Raw genomic sequence first — 14,232 nt, 5'->3', positions numbered from 1 at the left:
CGACAAAACTAGGCACGACAGCCTAATGTGTGCTAATTACCACCCTGACAAGCAACACTTCATGTTGGTGAACTCAAAGCTGTCCTCGGTTTGTTGCGTTTTTGTAGACACCTTTTCATTTATGCTTTTGCAAGTAGAAGTTCAGGATGAGCAGGAAACAGATTGAAACTGTAGCTCATTCTATCCTGTATACTTGGTACTAAAGGGATCAGGTGGTCACTCAAACAATGCATTACTTTGTTATCCAAACACATGGGTCATTGCTGACATGAATGGAGAAGGTCAACTTGACAACATGCAGGCTGTACTGTAAATGTACACATAGATGGTTGTCAGCCTGATTAGATGAGATTATTCTCTAGTTTCTTTAACTGCAAACAGACATTAAAAGCCACTTTGCCTGAACGGAGATGGAGAGTAAAATCAAAATTCTGATATTAATACAGCAGATTTGTCATTAATGATGTTTTTTGTTTTTACAACTAAAGGCATGAACATAAACCCCTTTTCTAGGCCTAATGTTCCCTGTACAAACTCATCCTTTTAAAGGGAACAGGAGGTGTTGTCTGTCGGCTCTACACGTTGTTTACTGTGGTTGTCACGTGAGGCTGCCAGCCAATGACAGGCGTGTTCTGCAACCGCACAGCGTGTCATCTTTTTACACACCGACGACCAATAAGCAGAGTCAAGTCAACCACGACAAGACAGGAAAGCTAGGAGTAAGAGCTTCAAAATAAAAGCACGCAATTGTGTTATTTTGAGTAAAAGGACAAGAAGTGAACAGCTGTGAAGAAACAAAACAGCAAATGATACAATACTACCGTATACTTTATTTATATAGCACCCTTAAAAACAGAGTTTACAAAGTGCTTTGACAAACAAGCAAAAGCAGGAAACTCAGGAAGACAGTATTACAGAATAAACTCTCAACAGTGAAGCCAAACACAATTTAAGACTTTTACTGGAGCACTATTTGTATGGGTGACTTTAAATTGAATATAGTAATATTTAAGCACGATATCTTTACTTTTACTCGAGTATGACCTTTGTGTAGGGTCAACATTATAAAACAGTCTGCTCAGTGTGTTCTTAATACTTTTTTTGCTTTTTAAATGTCCACGATTTACTGCTTTGAGTGAAAAAACACATCAGTTATTTATTTATTTAACTTTCAGTTAACTCTCGTGTTCTGACAGAGGGGAAGATATTGGGCGAATACAATATTCGAGTCTTTCACCAGTGAGGCTTTTTATTTTGAAACCCCTCACCGGAAGTGTGGCTGTACCCCCTCAGCACGCTGACAGGTGTGTGGGTCTCTCACCGAGCCGTGGCTCTGATCCCGTCCGGCGGGCAGGACGCTGCTGGGCTCGCGGTCACGCTCGGCAGGTGTTTCCCTCGGGTCACGTTCCCCGTCCTCGCGATGTCGTCTTTGATAATGCACTCGGTGCCGCCGTGTCGAGCGCGAGCCTCTTATGCTCGTGGCAGATCGATCATATAGATCCATCTCATGAGCGGCGGACAGGGAAGTTTACCTCCAGCGACCTGAGCAGAGAGGCGGATCACTGCACGGCGGTTCAGCCTACACGCTGCACGGTAAGTGGCTTTGCATTTTCGGTGGATTAAGGATGTAAACATTGACGTGATTACAGCAGTTCTTGCAGCATGTTTACTATATTTACGTTGGTTTCATCTACAGAATCCGACTTTGGAAATACAATCATGTATATTTCAATTCGTCCTTTTCAAAAAACTTTAATGGAACATAAAGAAGTAGCCCACATGTCCTACTTTGAAATCATTCTTAAATCTGGATAAATTTAAATGTAGTTTGGTGCACATTTCAAGGAACACAAAATGGGCAAAGAGATGAATGATTCTCAGCTTATGAAAACATTAACTCATTATTATCTGCATATTAAAACAACATGTTACAGTTCCATACATCACAGTGGGGGAACAAAAGCTGCCTGAAGCGGTGAGAGGAGTCTAAGTTTGGCAGACCATCCTCTCACCACATGTTGACTCATTAACTGCTGGGTAAACCTGTTCTCTGTGGTTCCTTGTGTTCATCCAGCGGTTAATAGCACTGGGCAGCCCTGACTGTCTGCTCATCGTGACACCACTAATGTCATCAGAGCACTGCTGAGGTCTGACCTGAGGGACATTTGTCTCAAGATATCTGCAGAATTGTACAATTTTAAAGCCAATCTGATGCTCATATTCTGATATTTGGAGATTTTACCTGCTAAATTAAAAAAAAAACACCAAAGGCTACAAGTGATGTCTGATTCACGTCCTACACCTCGGTCAAATCTGTGTGCCAGACGTTCCCTCTGTCCCCTGATTCAATTTTAGTTCCCATTGTCAGTCAGAGGCAGTGCTGAGCCTCCCCAGCTGCCGGTTACATAATGTCAGCCGAGGACCGCCACAGTTTAGTGAGCAGAGGGTGGGAAACACAGGCGAAATTGAGCAGCAGAGAGAATAGTGAAGGAGGCCAGATTACAGCGTTACATAAGGGATGTTTTCCTTCCACTTGGCTGAAATGATGCAGATGATGGTGGTCCAGAAATAGGTCTGAGTGAGGGAAGATGCTGCACACAATATATTTACCTACGGAGGCAGCGAAGGTACAGCTCAGTTTATAGAGAGATGTACTGTCATCTCATGGAGCAAAGGTTGGCCTCTGATGCTCATATCCTGTGGTAAATGCTCCCAGTAATATTCATTGTGTACAGCTGTGCACACAATTGGCACCAGACGATGTTGCATTCAAGGACATATGAGTCTAATGTCTTTTTAAAGAGGTAGAGAGGAAATGTCTGATAGCTTTCCTTCTGGTTTCCCTCAAGTGCACAGTGGATCTAATTTGTTATTGAGAGTTTCATTACAGGCAGAAGTACTTGTAGCAGAGGCAGATATAGTTGTGACTGTCTCTCAAAATGCAGGTACTGAAGTGGAAGAACAGTCTGACTTGTTAATTTCCAAAACTCGGTGGATGGAGAAGATTGAAGTGGATTGTAATTGAATCTTATGTAATGCAATCGGAGATAAACTTTCCTCAAGTATCTGCTGCCAAAGTTGTATTATATTTACACCGCTTATTGATTTTGCAGCATTTGGCAGCTGCATGCTGGCAGTGATGTATGATGCTCGCTGGTACGAGTCGGTGCTGACGACTTTGATCCATCACACACGGGAGATTCAAAAGAGCAGATAATCTCTGTACAGCAGAGCAGAAAATCCCTGTCACATCGCTCAAGATGGGGTGAAAAGTTGAAGTCAGGTGTCACTGATTTCAAAGCAGACGTTTGTCAGCAAATGTGCTCATATTTTGCGCTGATCCTGCACTGATTTAATGAGGATTTTAAACAACTGATGTACCTGGAGACTTATTTTTATAATAGATGGTTTGAGTTTGTTCTTGTATGGATGCTTCAAAGAGAGGCGCTGTGAGCTGTGGCTAATCACTCTTTGTTTGGATCTCAACTCCTCCACTGAACCTCTCTGGGTAGTGAAGAGAACAGTTTTCACCAGAGGATTAGCATCCAAAAACGCATGGAGCAAATATACAAGTGTTCGAGCTTGTGCACCCACGTCAAGACAGGTTTTAGCTTAGTGGGGCTGAATAAACATTTTTTCTATTCAATTTTGGATCTCAGACCTTCCGTATTTTTTTGGTCGTCCCCATCTACATCAGTTGTTTAGGGAGAATGCTACAATGCTGTTTTGCTGTGAAGCTCCAAAAATGTTTCGTGGACTACGAAACTTTCTATCACATGGGGGTGAGCAGATAATGACTGAGTTTTCATTTTTGGTGAACTGTTCCTTTAATATCAGTGTAAGTAAAAACCAGTAGTTGAATGCAGATGAAGAAAAAAGCTTCCCTCCCATATTGCCATATTCAGTTGTTAGAAGCTACCCTTTTTCTTTTTTTCTTTTTACTATCATCTAATTTAAAAGTTGGAGATACATGATCTACAAAAGATTTTTAAAGCAAAATATTTCTAGAAACCTACATTTTTTGTAAAATAAACTTAGTCACTCAAACAGTGAAAAGAGGAAAGAGGAATAAAATCGCTGATATATTAAGTCTTTTTTTAAGAGTCAGATGTGATAAATTAATAGTTCAGTTGTGTTTTTGTTAAATATTTGTTCTGACCTACTTAAACCATCTGATGCTGTGCTACTAAAAATAATGTGTTAAATTAATGCATCACAACTTTCTGAGAAAAGGCAGAAAATCATATTAAGATTATTACAGTTTGATTAAATTCTTCAGGTTTGCAAACATCTGCTTATCAAACCTCCTAGTGGTCACCACGTGATGCAAATTGTGTGGGTTTGTTTTGCATGAAATGAAGTGAACCTCCTGATAATGTGCTTATGAAAGATAGCCCACTGGGGTCAAATGAGAAGTCTGCATATGGAGGTATTTGTTTGACTACAACAACAGTGTCATCTCCTGGTTAATAACGCAGAAAAACTCTTTGTACATGTAGTGCTTGAGGGAGCCGCAGCAGCACTGCAGGAGCTGTGGGCCGCATCCTAATAAAATGAGATGACTGCAGTGGGAGCTGTGAAAACCAGACAGAACACAAACACCACAATTACATAATCCCCAAATTTGCAATCGGTTCTGAAATTCAACAGCGCTCTTCTGAAAGTTAAACAGTGAAATTTGAAACCATATTACATCCCAACACTTTATATCGAGGATGTTGGAAGAAGCGTTAGTTAATAGATCTTAAAAGGCCCTTTTAAGTCCTTGAAGGAGGATAAGATGCTTATTAACAAAAATCAAATTACATCAATGATAATTGACTTCATAAACACATTTATTGTTAGATTAAAAGACATTTTGAAGCACTCATATGAAGCTTGTTATCAGTTTATAGATGCTTAAGAATGTTAATAAAAGCCTTATGAGTTTTTCTAGAAATGTTACATTATATTTATTTATTATTGAGTTTAACCAAGTCTAACTAATAAAGGATTTATTAATCTTAACAAGGCCTTGTTGCTGTTAATAACAATTTTAATAAAGCAACAGAATAGGTTTTAAAATGACACGATAGGTAGGTTGGCGAAACTCAAATGTTTTTGTAATGATATTATAAACCATGATAAGAAAATCATAATGTTTTTAATCATTAAAGTGTCTATAAACTGTTAACAGGCTTCTTAAAAGTGCTTATCTAACAATTAACATGTTTATGATGTAATTATTAACACTTATAGTCTTATTCATGTTAATAAACATCTTATAAAGGGCTTAAAAGGGCCTTTTAAGCTTATTACAAGGACCTTAATACAAAGCATTACTATAATCTTTCTGATAAATAAACACAATATTATCTCCTCATTGGAAAAAGCTGTGACAGGACTACAAGTAGCCACAATTTTGTATCAGAAGAAGACAAACATCTTTCTATTTCAACTAAAGCTGTGACGCAGCTAAATGATATTCATCTACGCAGCCGTGTGCTGTCAGATGATAGAAAATCATGCAATCCGACTGAAAATCTCTCCACGTGTGCACATATTAGCCTTGCACATCCAGGGAAATTAAAGTCCTCCTCAGAATCAATGAGGGTCATCATAGGTAAAAGAGATTCCTAGAATGTGAGCCAATGCTGAGATCTTTCATTGATACCGAATTAGATGTTATTATAATAATATCAAACCCAGCAGCAGCAGCAGCAGCCTGGTGTCCACTAACACAGGCTAACATGGTTTCTGTAAAAGAACCTCTCACTCAAACTTGATTGATGTTGTTCGTTTGGCATGTTGTTGGCAACAAACATGATTTATGTGTTGACCTTTTGCTGCTGTGTTACCGAAGAAAACAATTTGACATGGCTCTGAGGGCTCTGTGAGAGGGGGACCTCGTTAGTCAATTTATGATCCCATCTCTGTTTATTTCACAGTTTCAGATGATTCATGACAAATTAAACCTGATGACTTAGTGTTGAATATCAGAGTCCTTCTGGAGGACTGCAGGGTGGCTGAGAAGGCGGACTGATCATGACTGCAGCTGCAGCAGGTACTTCAGCCACAAAGGGAGGGTTTAAATTACCGCTGCTGCCTGACAGATGTTTGAGTGTGTCTGCTGATTATGGCCTCTAGCTGACCTTGTTGGATCTTAACAAGCATGTAGAGAGGAACACCGCTGTGCTGGTGCCTGCAGGGGGTCTACACTGCCAGTTTTTATATTCCTAATGAAATAAAGTAACTATTGGATGGATTTATTTGTCCCTGCAGACATGATACTGTGAGGCCGCTGCGTGAGGCAGCCCGGACGAACATGATGGAGGAGGCTGCCAGTCAGCTCGAGAGGGACCACGTGCACAGCGTCTACGACAAGATCGCTCCATATTTCAACGACAGCCGCTATAAAGCCTGGCCGAAGGTACGACAGTTCCTGCTGGAGCTGCAGCCGGGGAGCATCGTCGCTGATATTGGTGGGTGACACCTCCAGGCTGTGACACTTGATCATTAATGCATTGTTTGTACTTTTTTTTTTATTGGCTTTTGCAAATAGAATGTTGTAGCTGACTGTCTTGACCTTGGCAGGTTGTGGCAATGGCAAGTACCTCCACATCAACAAAGAGGTGTTCAAGCTGGGGTGCGATGTCTGTCGCCCCCTGGTGGACTTTGCCTGGAGTCAGGGACACGAAGTCCAGATGTGCGACGGGCTGCATTTGCCTTACAGAGACAGCTGTTTCGACGCTGTGCTCTCTATTGCAGGTAATGGACAAACACAAACAGATAAAGGGAGGTTTGGATATTGTTGATTCCTCCCACTCAGTCACAGATCACTATCTTCACATGCACGAAGCTCAACTGCTGCAGCTGCCATTAAACGAACACATAACAATGACAAACATCGGTTTACCACGAGCTTGTGTTGCCTAGCCAACAGTGTCAGATAATTCACGTGTGTCCGCCAGCAAAGAGTGTAATTAGGACAAAAGACAACGGCGCCCACCCACACTATTAATTTATGTTGTGTGCCGTACACAGTGTACATAATGTGTTTTGTTGCCTGAGGAGCTGAATGTGACACATCATAATTAAATGAATGCCTACTCGTCGCTTTGTTCGTTCTAACAAATTAATGTTTTTTTTCTCAGTCATCCATCACTTGTCCACCAAAGAGCGTCGTATTCGAGCAATAAAGGAGATGGCACGCACCCTGAGAGTGGGCGGACGCATCATGATCTACGTGTGGGCCATGGAGCAGAAACGCCGAAAGTTTGAGAAACAGGACATCTTCGTCCCCTGGAACCCCAATCCACACTCGCCCAGACGGAGGGCGGCAGCTCAGAGCGTGAGCGAAGCCATAGACACCGACAAGCACAGGAAGGTTAGAAGCACATCCTCCGTGGCAGACGAAGAAGATCTGACCTGCACCACGCCACAGCAGAGGACACAGAGACTGTGGTTCTTCTCCAGGTCTCTGGATTCTGTGTTCGACTTCGGAAGCTTAGCCATCTCCCGGTCGTCATCCAGAGACCTGAGCACTTTATCTTCACCCACAGGGGAGAACGAGGGGAACAAGGCCACACAGCGTGGGAGAGGACGGGGCCTCATTAAGCAAGTGTCGAGCTTCTTTTCCCCGCCGTCTGTGATCGGATCAGAGGAGGACGTCTTTGACTCAGTCACAGACCTGCACAAGGGACAAAATAACCCTGAAGGCGGCAACAACAACGGCACAGGAAACCAGAGCATCTCAGTATCTTTAGTCCAGGAGTGTGGCTCTCTAGCCCTGCCGGATCTGGTCCCTTTCCAGAAAGAGCACCTGAAGCAGGCTGGAGATGAAAGCGAACGAGCCCCGCAGGGAGAAGAGCAACAGGAAAGCACAAAGAGTCCTCAGGGGAGCGAGGGGCAGGTGGAGGGCTCCTGCCTGAGGTACTACCACGTCTTCAGGGAGGGAGAACTGGCAGAGCTGATAGAGAATCATGTTGAGGAGCTTCATGTCAAACACACCTACTTTGATCACGCCAACTGGTGTGTGGTGGCAGAGAAAGTTCAGTTATGGAAAATCTGATTTTAAACTTGTTTGTTTTTAATTTTGCATCAACTCTGCCTCAAGTTTCCGCACTGAATCACACAGTTGATGGTCATTAACTGAAAGGTGGAGAAATATACAGATGTAGCCATTGTTGAAGAACACTAAACTACTCTGCTTCTTCAGCTCCCTTCTTAACAGTATGGACTTTTTATTTTTTATCTAGCATTAAACTTATTTGAGATGGTTTTGCAGCAGGATGCTCAACAATGGCTACCACTGTATACTACACCACAATTTTAAAGTATTTATTCTATTTCAATACATGAAACCAACAAGCAGTGTCCATATATCCATTGTGTTCTCTTTTAATGTCAATAATTTCTTTTTATTATAAAACCACAGCAAGCTCTAGTGCTGTTAATGACTCTTTTTTAAAGGGGCATTTCTGCAAAGGGACACGATAAGAAATGCACTGATTTCCTCTTTGGACTTTTTAATATGAGCCAAAGAGGAATTTGTGACATTACAGTTTACTCTTCCATCCACTCTTAAATGTTTTAATGTATTAATCGCAGTGGAAAATGTGTACTTTATTCTTTGTGTCTGCCTGTTTTAAAATTGCACGTTCTTTAACTCTGAATATGAGGAGCTAAACTTGTAGCCAAGTATCTGTTATGGACTTCTTTCTGTGAACTGCTCGTGTGTAATCTATCATAAGAGGAGCTCAAAGTTGTGCAGAATTATCTTCCAAAACATTTGTGCAGTTGCTTGTTGTGTTTCAAAGAACGTGTTGCCAGTGTGCGTGTGCGCTTGATGTTTGTAATAGTCGTGCACTGTCTCGTGTTGAAGTAACAAATCAACTGCCTCATATACTGTGAATGAACATTGCACTGTACCACTAAAATGTCGCTGCTTGATGTCAGTGAAAGACATAAAATTAAGTGAAACTTGAAACATGCTGGTGATCTGTACCCATTGTGCCAAGGACGGTACACATCGTATCAGTACAGTATGTGTGGACCAACTGTGTTTGTTCTGAAGTGACACTGGTACCTTAATGTCTTATGTGACCTGATGGAAACACTTAAGAGTTTGTTTTTCCTTATTAAATATTTTTGTTCATGAGTGTCGTTGTGTTGATTTTACTGTCATGAATGAAACCTGTAGATCTTCAGTCAGTGACAACCACAAACTGTATAGTTCAATAACAGAATATTTAACATTTAATACAGTATGAGGTATTTGATGAGGTAAACAACAAGATGAACAACTTCTGAAAACAGTCTTCAGCAAACATACTATCAGTGGTGGAAGTATTTGTATCCATTACTTAAGTAGAAATACTAATACCACACTGAAAAGGTCCTGCATTCAAAACCTTACTTGTCTAAATGTACATTTAGCTGATAAAACTTTAATACTTTTACATAAGTACCAAAGTAAAACTACTTCTTGTGCAGTAAAATGTCCCTGTCAGTGTTTTCCTATTATAGCTGATCTTTTTGGATTAATATTACTGCTACATTAAAAGGGGCACCATGTATTTTTTTAGAGAAGAAATTCAAACTTTACAATATTAATGAGGTAATAATACAAGCTCTATTAAACTTTAGCTTTTTCATGACTGAATAAACAAGCTGTTCTCACTGTTTGAAGCTAGAGAGTTGGCAGGGTGAAGAGCATATGGTGGACCTGTTAGGAATCCATTGTCTCTGACATCCTTTTAATAATTAATGTAAAGCTGTTGCATGTACAGCAAAAAAAACAAAAAACCTTCATACAGCAATACAAGATTATTTTTATCCCAAGTGTCGGAATTGGCTCCTGAAGATCAAGTTTCATTTAGGATGTGATGTCTTCTTGATTTACGGCTTAAAAGGTTTTACATTCCACACTCCCTCCAAACCTAAAATATGAAAAACATGAAGAACATAAATACAATATTAAATCACGTTCAGGCTGGCATTTTTTACCCTGTTAAAGTCAAGGATTTTGTATTAAAATGGTCATCCAACAACATTCACGTGTCCAGTACCTGAGTCGCTGCTCTGTGGACGATGGAGTGTCTGAGGGCCAGCTTGTCGATGTCTCTCGAGTATCCTCCTCCAATAACGGCAGCGACGGGGATTCCTCTGCTCACCACAGTCTTCATCACGTACAGATCTCTCCGATACAGCCCTGAGAGATACTCACAGTCATTCACAAGCAGTCTAGAGATAATTTGCAGGTGAAGATATGTGGGTGTCAAAGTTATCTCTCACCTTGGTCGGTGAGACGGAGCCTCCCAAGTTCATCTTCCCAGTGAGGGTCGACACCTGCGTCGTACAGAACCAGGTCTGGACGAAAAGTCTCAAGCAAGCTGGGCAGGTGAGCCTCCACTGTGGATCATCAGACAAGGACTGTTTATATACTGCTGATTACAATTTATGTTATAATTTTCATTTAGCTTTTTCATTTTGGGATCCAGGAAACTGTGATGGGCGTTTTTAAAATTTTTTGTGGCATATTGTTGACTAAATGATGAATCAGTGAATCACGAAAATACTCATCAGATTAACTCATAATGAAAATAATCGTTAGTTGCAGCCCAAACATGTATTATCATGGCCTGTGTTACGTGCCTGTGGAGAGGTACTCCTTGTCCTCCAGCCCATCCTCCACACTGACATCGAGGTCGCTCTGTTGTTTACGGAGGGGGAAGTTTTTCCCACAGTGCACCGAGAAAGTAAACACACACGGCTCCTCTTTAAAAATGAAAGCTGTGCCGTCACCCTGTTGGATGCAAAAGACAGAAGTCTACTGAAGAGAAGAAGTTGTGCTTATCAGTAGGAACAAAGACAAATGTTGCCCACAACATTCAAGTAGCAGAGACACGTTAAAACTACCTGATGCACATCTAGATCCACAATCAGAACCTTTCTTCTGGGAGAGGAGGAGATCAGGCATTTGGCTGCAACCGCCAGGTCATTGAGGAGACAGAAGCCTGAACCAAAGCTGGGAAAGGCGTGATGGGTTCCTCCTGCTGTACTGCAGGCCAGACCCCTGTGCAGAGCCACTTCAGCAGCTAGAACAGTCCCACCTGTCGACGAGAGAGAAGGTGAGCAGCTCGTGGAGCCATCCAGCTGTTACATCATCAACAGACATCAGACGCTCCTCTCACCTGTTTCATATCGACAGCGTCTAACTATGCCTTCGCTCCAGGGGAAACCCGTCCTCCTTTGTTCTTGCTCATTTATTTTGCCGTTTATGAAGTTGTTCAGGTATTCCTCCGTGTGCACACCGCGGAGTAATTCTTCAGAGGCTATTTCAGGGACCCACACCTACTGTGAAGAAGGAAATTCACATCAACAGGAAAATGTGGGAGAATAGAGAATATTCATAATATCAGCCCTGCAACTAACAATGACTTCACTATCCTTTAAAGGAACAGTTCACCCAAAAATGACAATTCAGTCATTACTTATTCACCCCTATGCTGATGGAAAGTGAAGTCGGCTGAAGTCTCGCAGACCACAAAACATTTCTGGAGCTTCATAGCAAACCAGCACTGCAGCATTCTCCTAAACATTGGAACTTGTTTTACAACGTAAAAAAAAAAAAAAAAAGATTATTTACGACCTTTCTTAAGCCGAACTCTTCACTGTAGTTGCACACACCGTTTGTAGTGAGTACAAAAACTTGACCGCGCCTCGAGGGTGTGAATGACGTCTTTTCAAATCAATCTTCCAGAGACTTGGATTACGTCGGACAGCTTTATGGATCCATTTCATGTTTTTATTTTCTTAGTTGTTTAAAATAAATCCCCATCTACTTCAGTTGCTTGGGAGAATGCTGCCACACTGTTTTGCTGTGAAGCTCCAGAAACTGAACTCACTGAACCCTCCATCAAAATCAGGGGGAATGGGAATGGGACTCCCAAAATGGGAGTAGATAATGAGCGAATTTTTATAATTGGGTGAACTGTTCCAAAAAGTGACAGAACATTACCCAGCAGGGTTGCAGCAGTATGAGATGTTCACTGTACAAGTATCACAGCACACAATAACTATTATCATTATTATTGTAAGTGTATTTTTAATGGAGATATGGGATGGCAACCTCCAATGCTTCAGCTCTGGAATAGACTTGCGAAGATGTCTGATCATAGACCCACTAAAAAGATATTTAATTGGGACATCTCGCATGGTCATCTCAGGCAAAAGAGTTGAAATCCTTATTCTATTTGAACGACTTGTCTTTCATTTTTTCGGAAAAAGTATAATGTATAAGAAAAATGGTCCGTTGATATATGGTCTAAGCAAAAATTACAAACCTACTGTCTCATAAAGGACAGCTATACTGTAGAACCTTATGTGAAGTGTAATTTAAACAACAGGGAAAGGTCCCTATGTGCACAGTAACGATCAGGAACATTATCGTGAGCCCTGGAGACCGGAAGGTTTCGTGCCACTCCAGAGGAGGACAGACTTGAGAGTGATGGTCATTTCTTGTTTTGTTGTCCTTGTCTATGATGATGTAAGGAAAGTACTTCATACTAAAATGCCCTCCATTTATTCTGATTTCTTTTGGTTGAATTATTATGAAAAAACTTGAGCTGTGCTTCAGGAAGGGAACCTTTTTTGTAGCAGATTTCCTTTGTCAAACATGGGAGAGGAAGCAGAATGTTTTCTATGATACCGAGCGGCAAAATAATTTCTAATGTTGTCATGAAATGTAATGACCTGTTTGACTGCTGCAGCTGTATGTTTGGTGTCTTGTAAACCCATGAGGGTTGGGCACTCTATGTGCATGACACAACAATAAAAATCAAATTCAAAAGTTACAATGACAGAAGGGTCTTTTTGATTGAACATTCACTTTATTATAATAAAGTGTGTAAAATATATAAATATATACAAAATATGTTAAATTTACAGTCATATTAACCCTCATCCAACTGTTGATCCATTTAATGTTTTTTAAACTTTCATTTGTGATCACTTTGGCTGTAGTAATGCATACTGCATACATTTTGGTAAAGGTGTTTGTCCCTTATATACACAGTGTATTATAGACATAAGGGGTGAGGTAACGGATAGCTTAAACTGTTGTACATAGTATGTACCATTAAAACTATTTATTTTTTTCATCCCACTGTCATTACAGCATAAAATCATGCATCCCATATCATCAGGTTTTCATTCTGTGGTCCTGGGCGAGTTTGTAATTTTTAATAATTGTTACTAGACAAGGCAATTTACCTGAATTTTGGCCCATATATGCCGTTTCCCCTTTGTCTCGTAATAACATTAAAACCTCATGCAACTGATAAAAGACCACATTTAGTACAAAAAAATGTCAAAAACTGCCATACGAATACTATATATTCAGTATATGGAAAATAACAATTTAGTAACAACAGTGGCATCATGTAAACAAACTGGCATTTAAGGGGTTAAAATCCTGGACATGAATAACACAGTGAAGGTTGAAAATAACATTAGTATATAGTATTTTATGGCAGTTGCAAGAGGGTTAAACCAGGGGAAAGCACCATTATCACCAGTAAACATCAGAATGACTGACTGACTATATGATTACATTGGTATTCCCCATCATCACAGGTGTGCTCTTACGTCAGTGAGTCACTCACCTGCTTCTCTGTAATGACCTGATCTTTGATCAGGAAGTGTAAAACCCTGGGGAACTTCTCCATCGGGAACCTGTGGTTGGCTGGAAGGTCACACACATACTGACTGTGATGAACAACAGGCAGTCCGCTGGACTCAGGTCTCACCTGTGAGGTAAACATGTTCACTGTGAGCTCAGGATTCATTCAATGAACTGTGTTTTGCAATGTTCAGTGAAATACTTAATGAAAGCTGTGAGTTCTCACTAGTTCAGCGTGGAAACATCTGCAGGAGGTGAGAGCTGCTCCGAGCAGGCGTCCGACTTTTAACCGAGGTCTTTTAGAAAACATGTGTCTGATGCAGGTCATGCTCTGAGCACAGGGGTGTTAGGTGTTGTGAAACGTGCTGAAGGTGTCTGCTGTTTGTTGACGGATGTGTGGCTGTGTTTGTCCTCTCTAACACCGCCACCTGCTGTCAGGGAGTGAGAAGAGTAACACTCAGTGTGACGTTACATGGCTCATTACCACCACCTGCTGGTGTGGAGTGAACACTGCAGACTGATGTGAATGAGTCAGAGCCAGACAGGCTGTTTTATGATACATTTCATTT

At 41.1% G+C, this 14,232-nt stretch overlaps 2 protein-coding genes across 3 annotated transcripts; one reads left to right on the top strand and one right to left on the bottom strand.

Annotated features, from left to right (window-relative positions):
- Window positions 1–1,369: 1,369 nt before the first annotated feature.
- Window positions 1,370–8,968, top strand: trmt9b (tRNA methyltransferase 9B). Of its 2 annotated transcripts, XM_073486946.1 has the most exons (5): window positions 1,370–1,593; window positions 5,928–6,043; window positions 6,262–6,461; window positions 6,574–6,747; window positions 7,134–8,968. In XM_073486946.1, the coding sequence occupies exons 3-5, from the start codon at window positions 6,305–6,307 to the stop codon at window positions 8,048–8,050; spliced, it is 1,248 nt and encodes a 415-aa protein (XP_073343047.1). In that variant the 5' UTR covers window positions 1,370–1,593; window positions 5,928–6,043; window positions 6,262–6,304; the 3' UTR covers window positions 8,051–8,968. The 2 variants fall into 2 exon arrangements, with proteins under 2 accessions (XP_073343047.1, XP_073343040.1); XM_073486939.1 differs by lacking the exon at window positions 5,928–6,043.
- A 243-nt stretch (window positions 8,969–9,211) lies between these two features.
- Window positions 9,212–14,028, bottom strand: hdac12 (histone deacetylase 12). The gene is made up of 8 exons (XM_073486926.1): window positions 13,890–14,028; window positions 13,647–13,790; window positions 11,175–11,334; window positions 10,900–11,093; window positions 10,636–10,786; window positions 10,276–10,392; window positions 10,050–10,192; window positions 9,212–9,920 (listed from the first exon to the last, which is right to left on the bottom strand). Exons 1-8 carry the CDS (start codon window positions 13,989–13,991, stop codon window positions 9,897–9,899), a joined length of 1,035 nt encoding a protein of 344 aa, XP_073343027.1. The 5' UTR covers window positions 13,992–14,028; the 3' UTR covers window positions 9,212–9,896.
- Window positions 14,029–14,232: the final 204 nt, after the last annotated feature.

The sequence above is a fragment of the Pagrus major genome, chromosome 2 (assembly GCF_040436345.1).
Source record: "Pagrus major chromosome 2, Pma_NU_1.0".
NCBI lineage: Eukaryota > Metazoa > Chordata > Actinopteri > Spariformes > Sparidae > Pagrus > Pagrus major.
This window is presented reverse-complemented; position numbering and strand designations above follow the sequence as displayed.

Excerpts from the sequence above, each read along its gene's own strand:
- trmt9b (XM_073486939.1), top strand. The coding sequence starts at position 6,305 with ATGATGGAGGAGGCTGCCAGTCAGCTCGAGAGGGACCACGTGCACAGC. Across the intron at positions 6,462-6,573 it reads GAGCATCGTCGCTGATATTG|GTTGTGGCAATGGCAAGTAC; the intron begins GTGGGTGACACC and ends TGACCTTGGCAG. Across the intron at positions 6,748-7,133 it reads CGCTGTGCTCTCTATTGCAG|TCATCCATCACTTGTCCACC; the intron begins GTAATGGACAAA and ends TTTTTTTCTCAG.
- hdac12 (XM_073486926.1), bottom strand. The coding sequence starts at position 13,991 with ATGACCTGCATCAGACACATGTTTTCTAAAAGACCTCGGTTAAAAGTC. Across the intron at positions 10,193-10,275 it reads GCTCCGTCTCACCGACCAAG|GGCTGTATCGGAGAGATCTG; the intron begins GTGAGAGATAAC and ends AGTATCTCTCAG. Across the intron at positions 9,921-10,049 it reads TCCACAGAGCAGCGACTCAG|GTTTGGAGGGAGTGTGGAAT; the intron begins GTACTGGACACG and ends TTCATATTTTAG.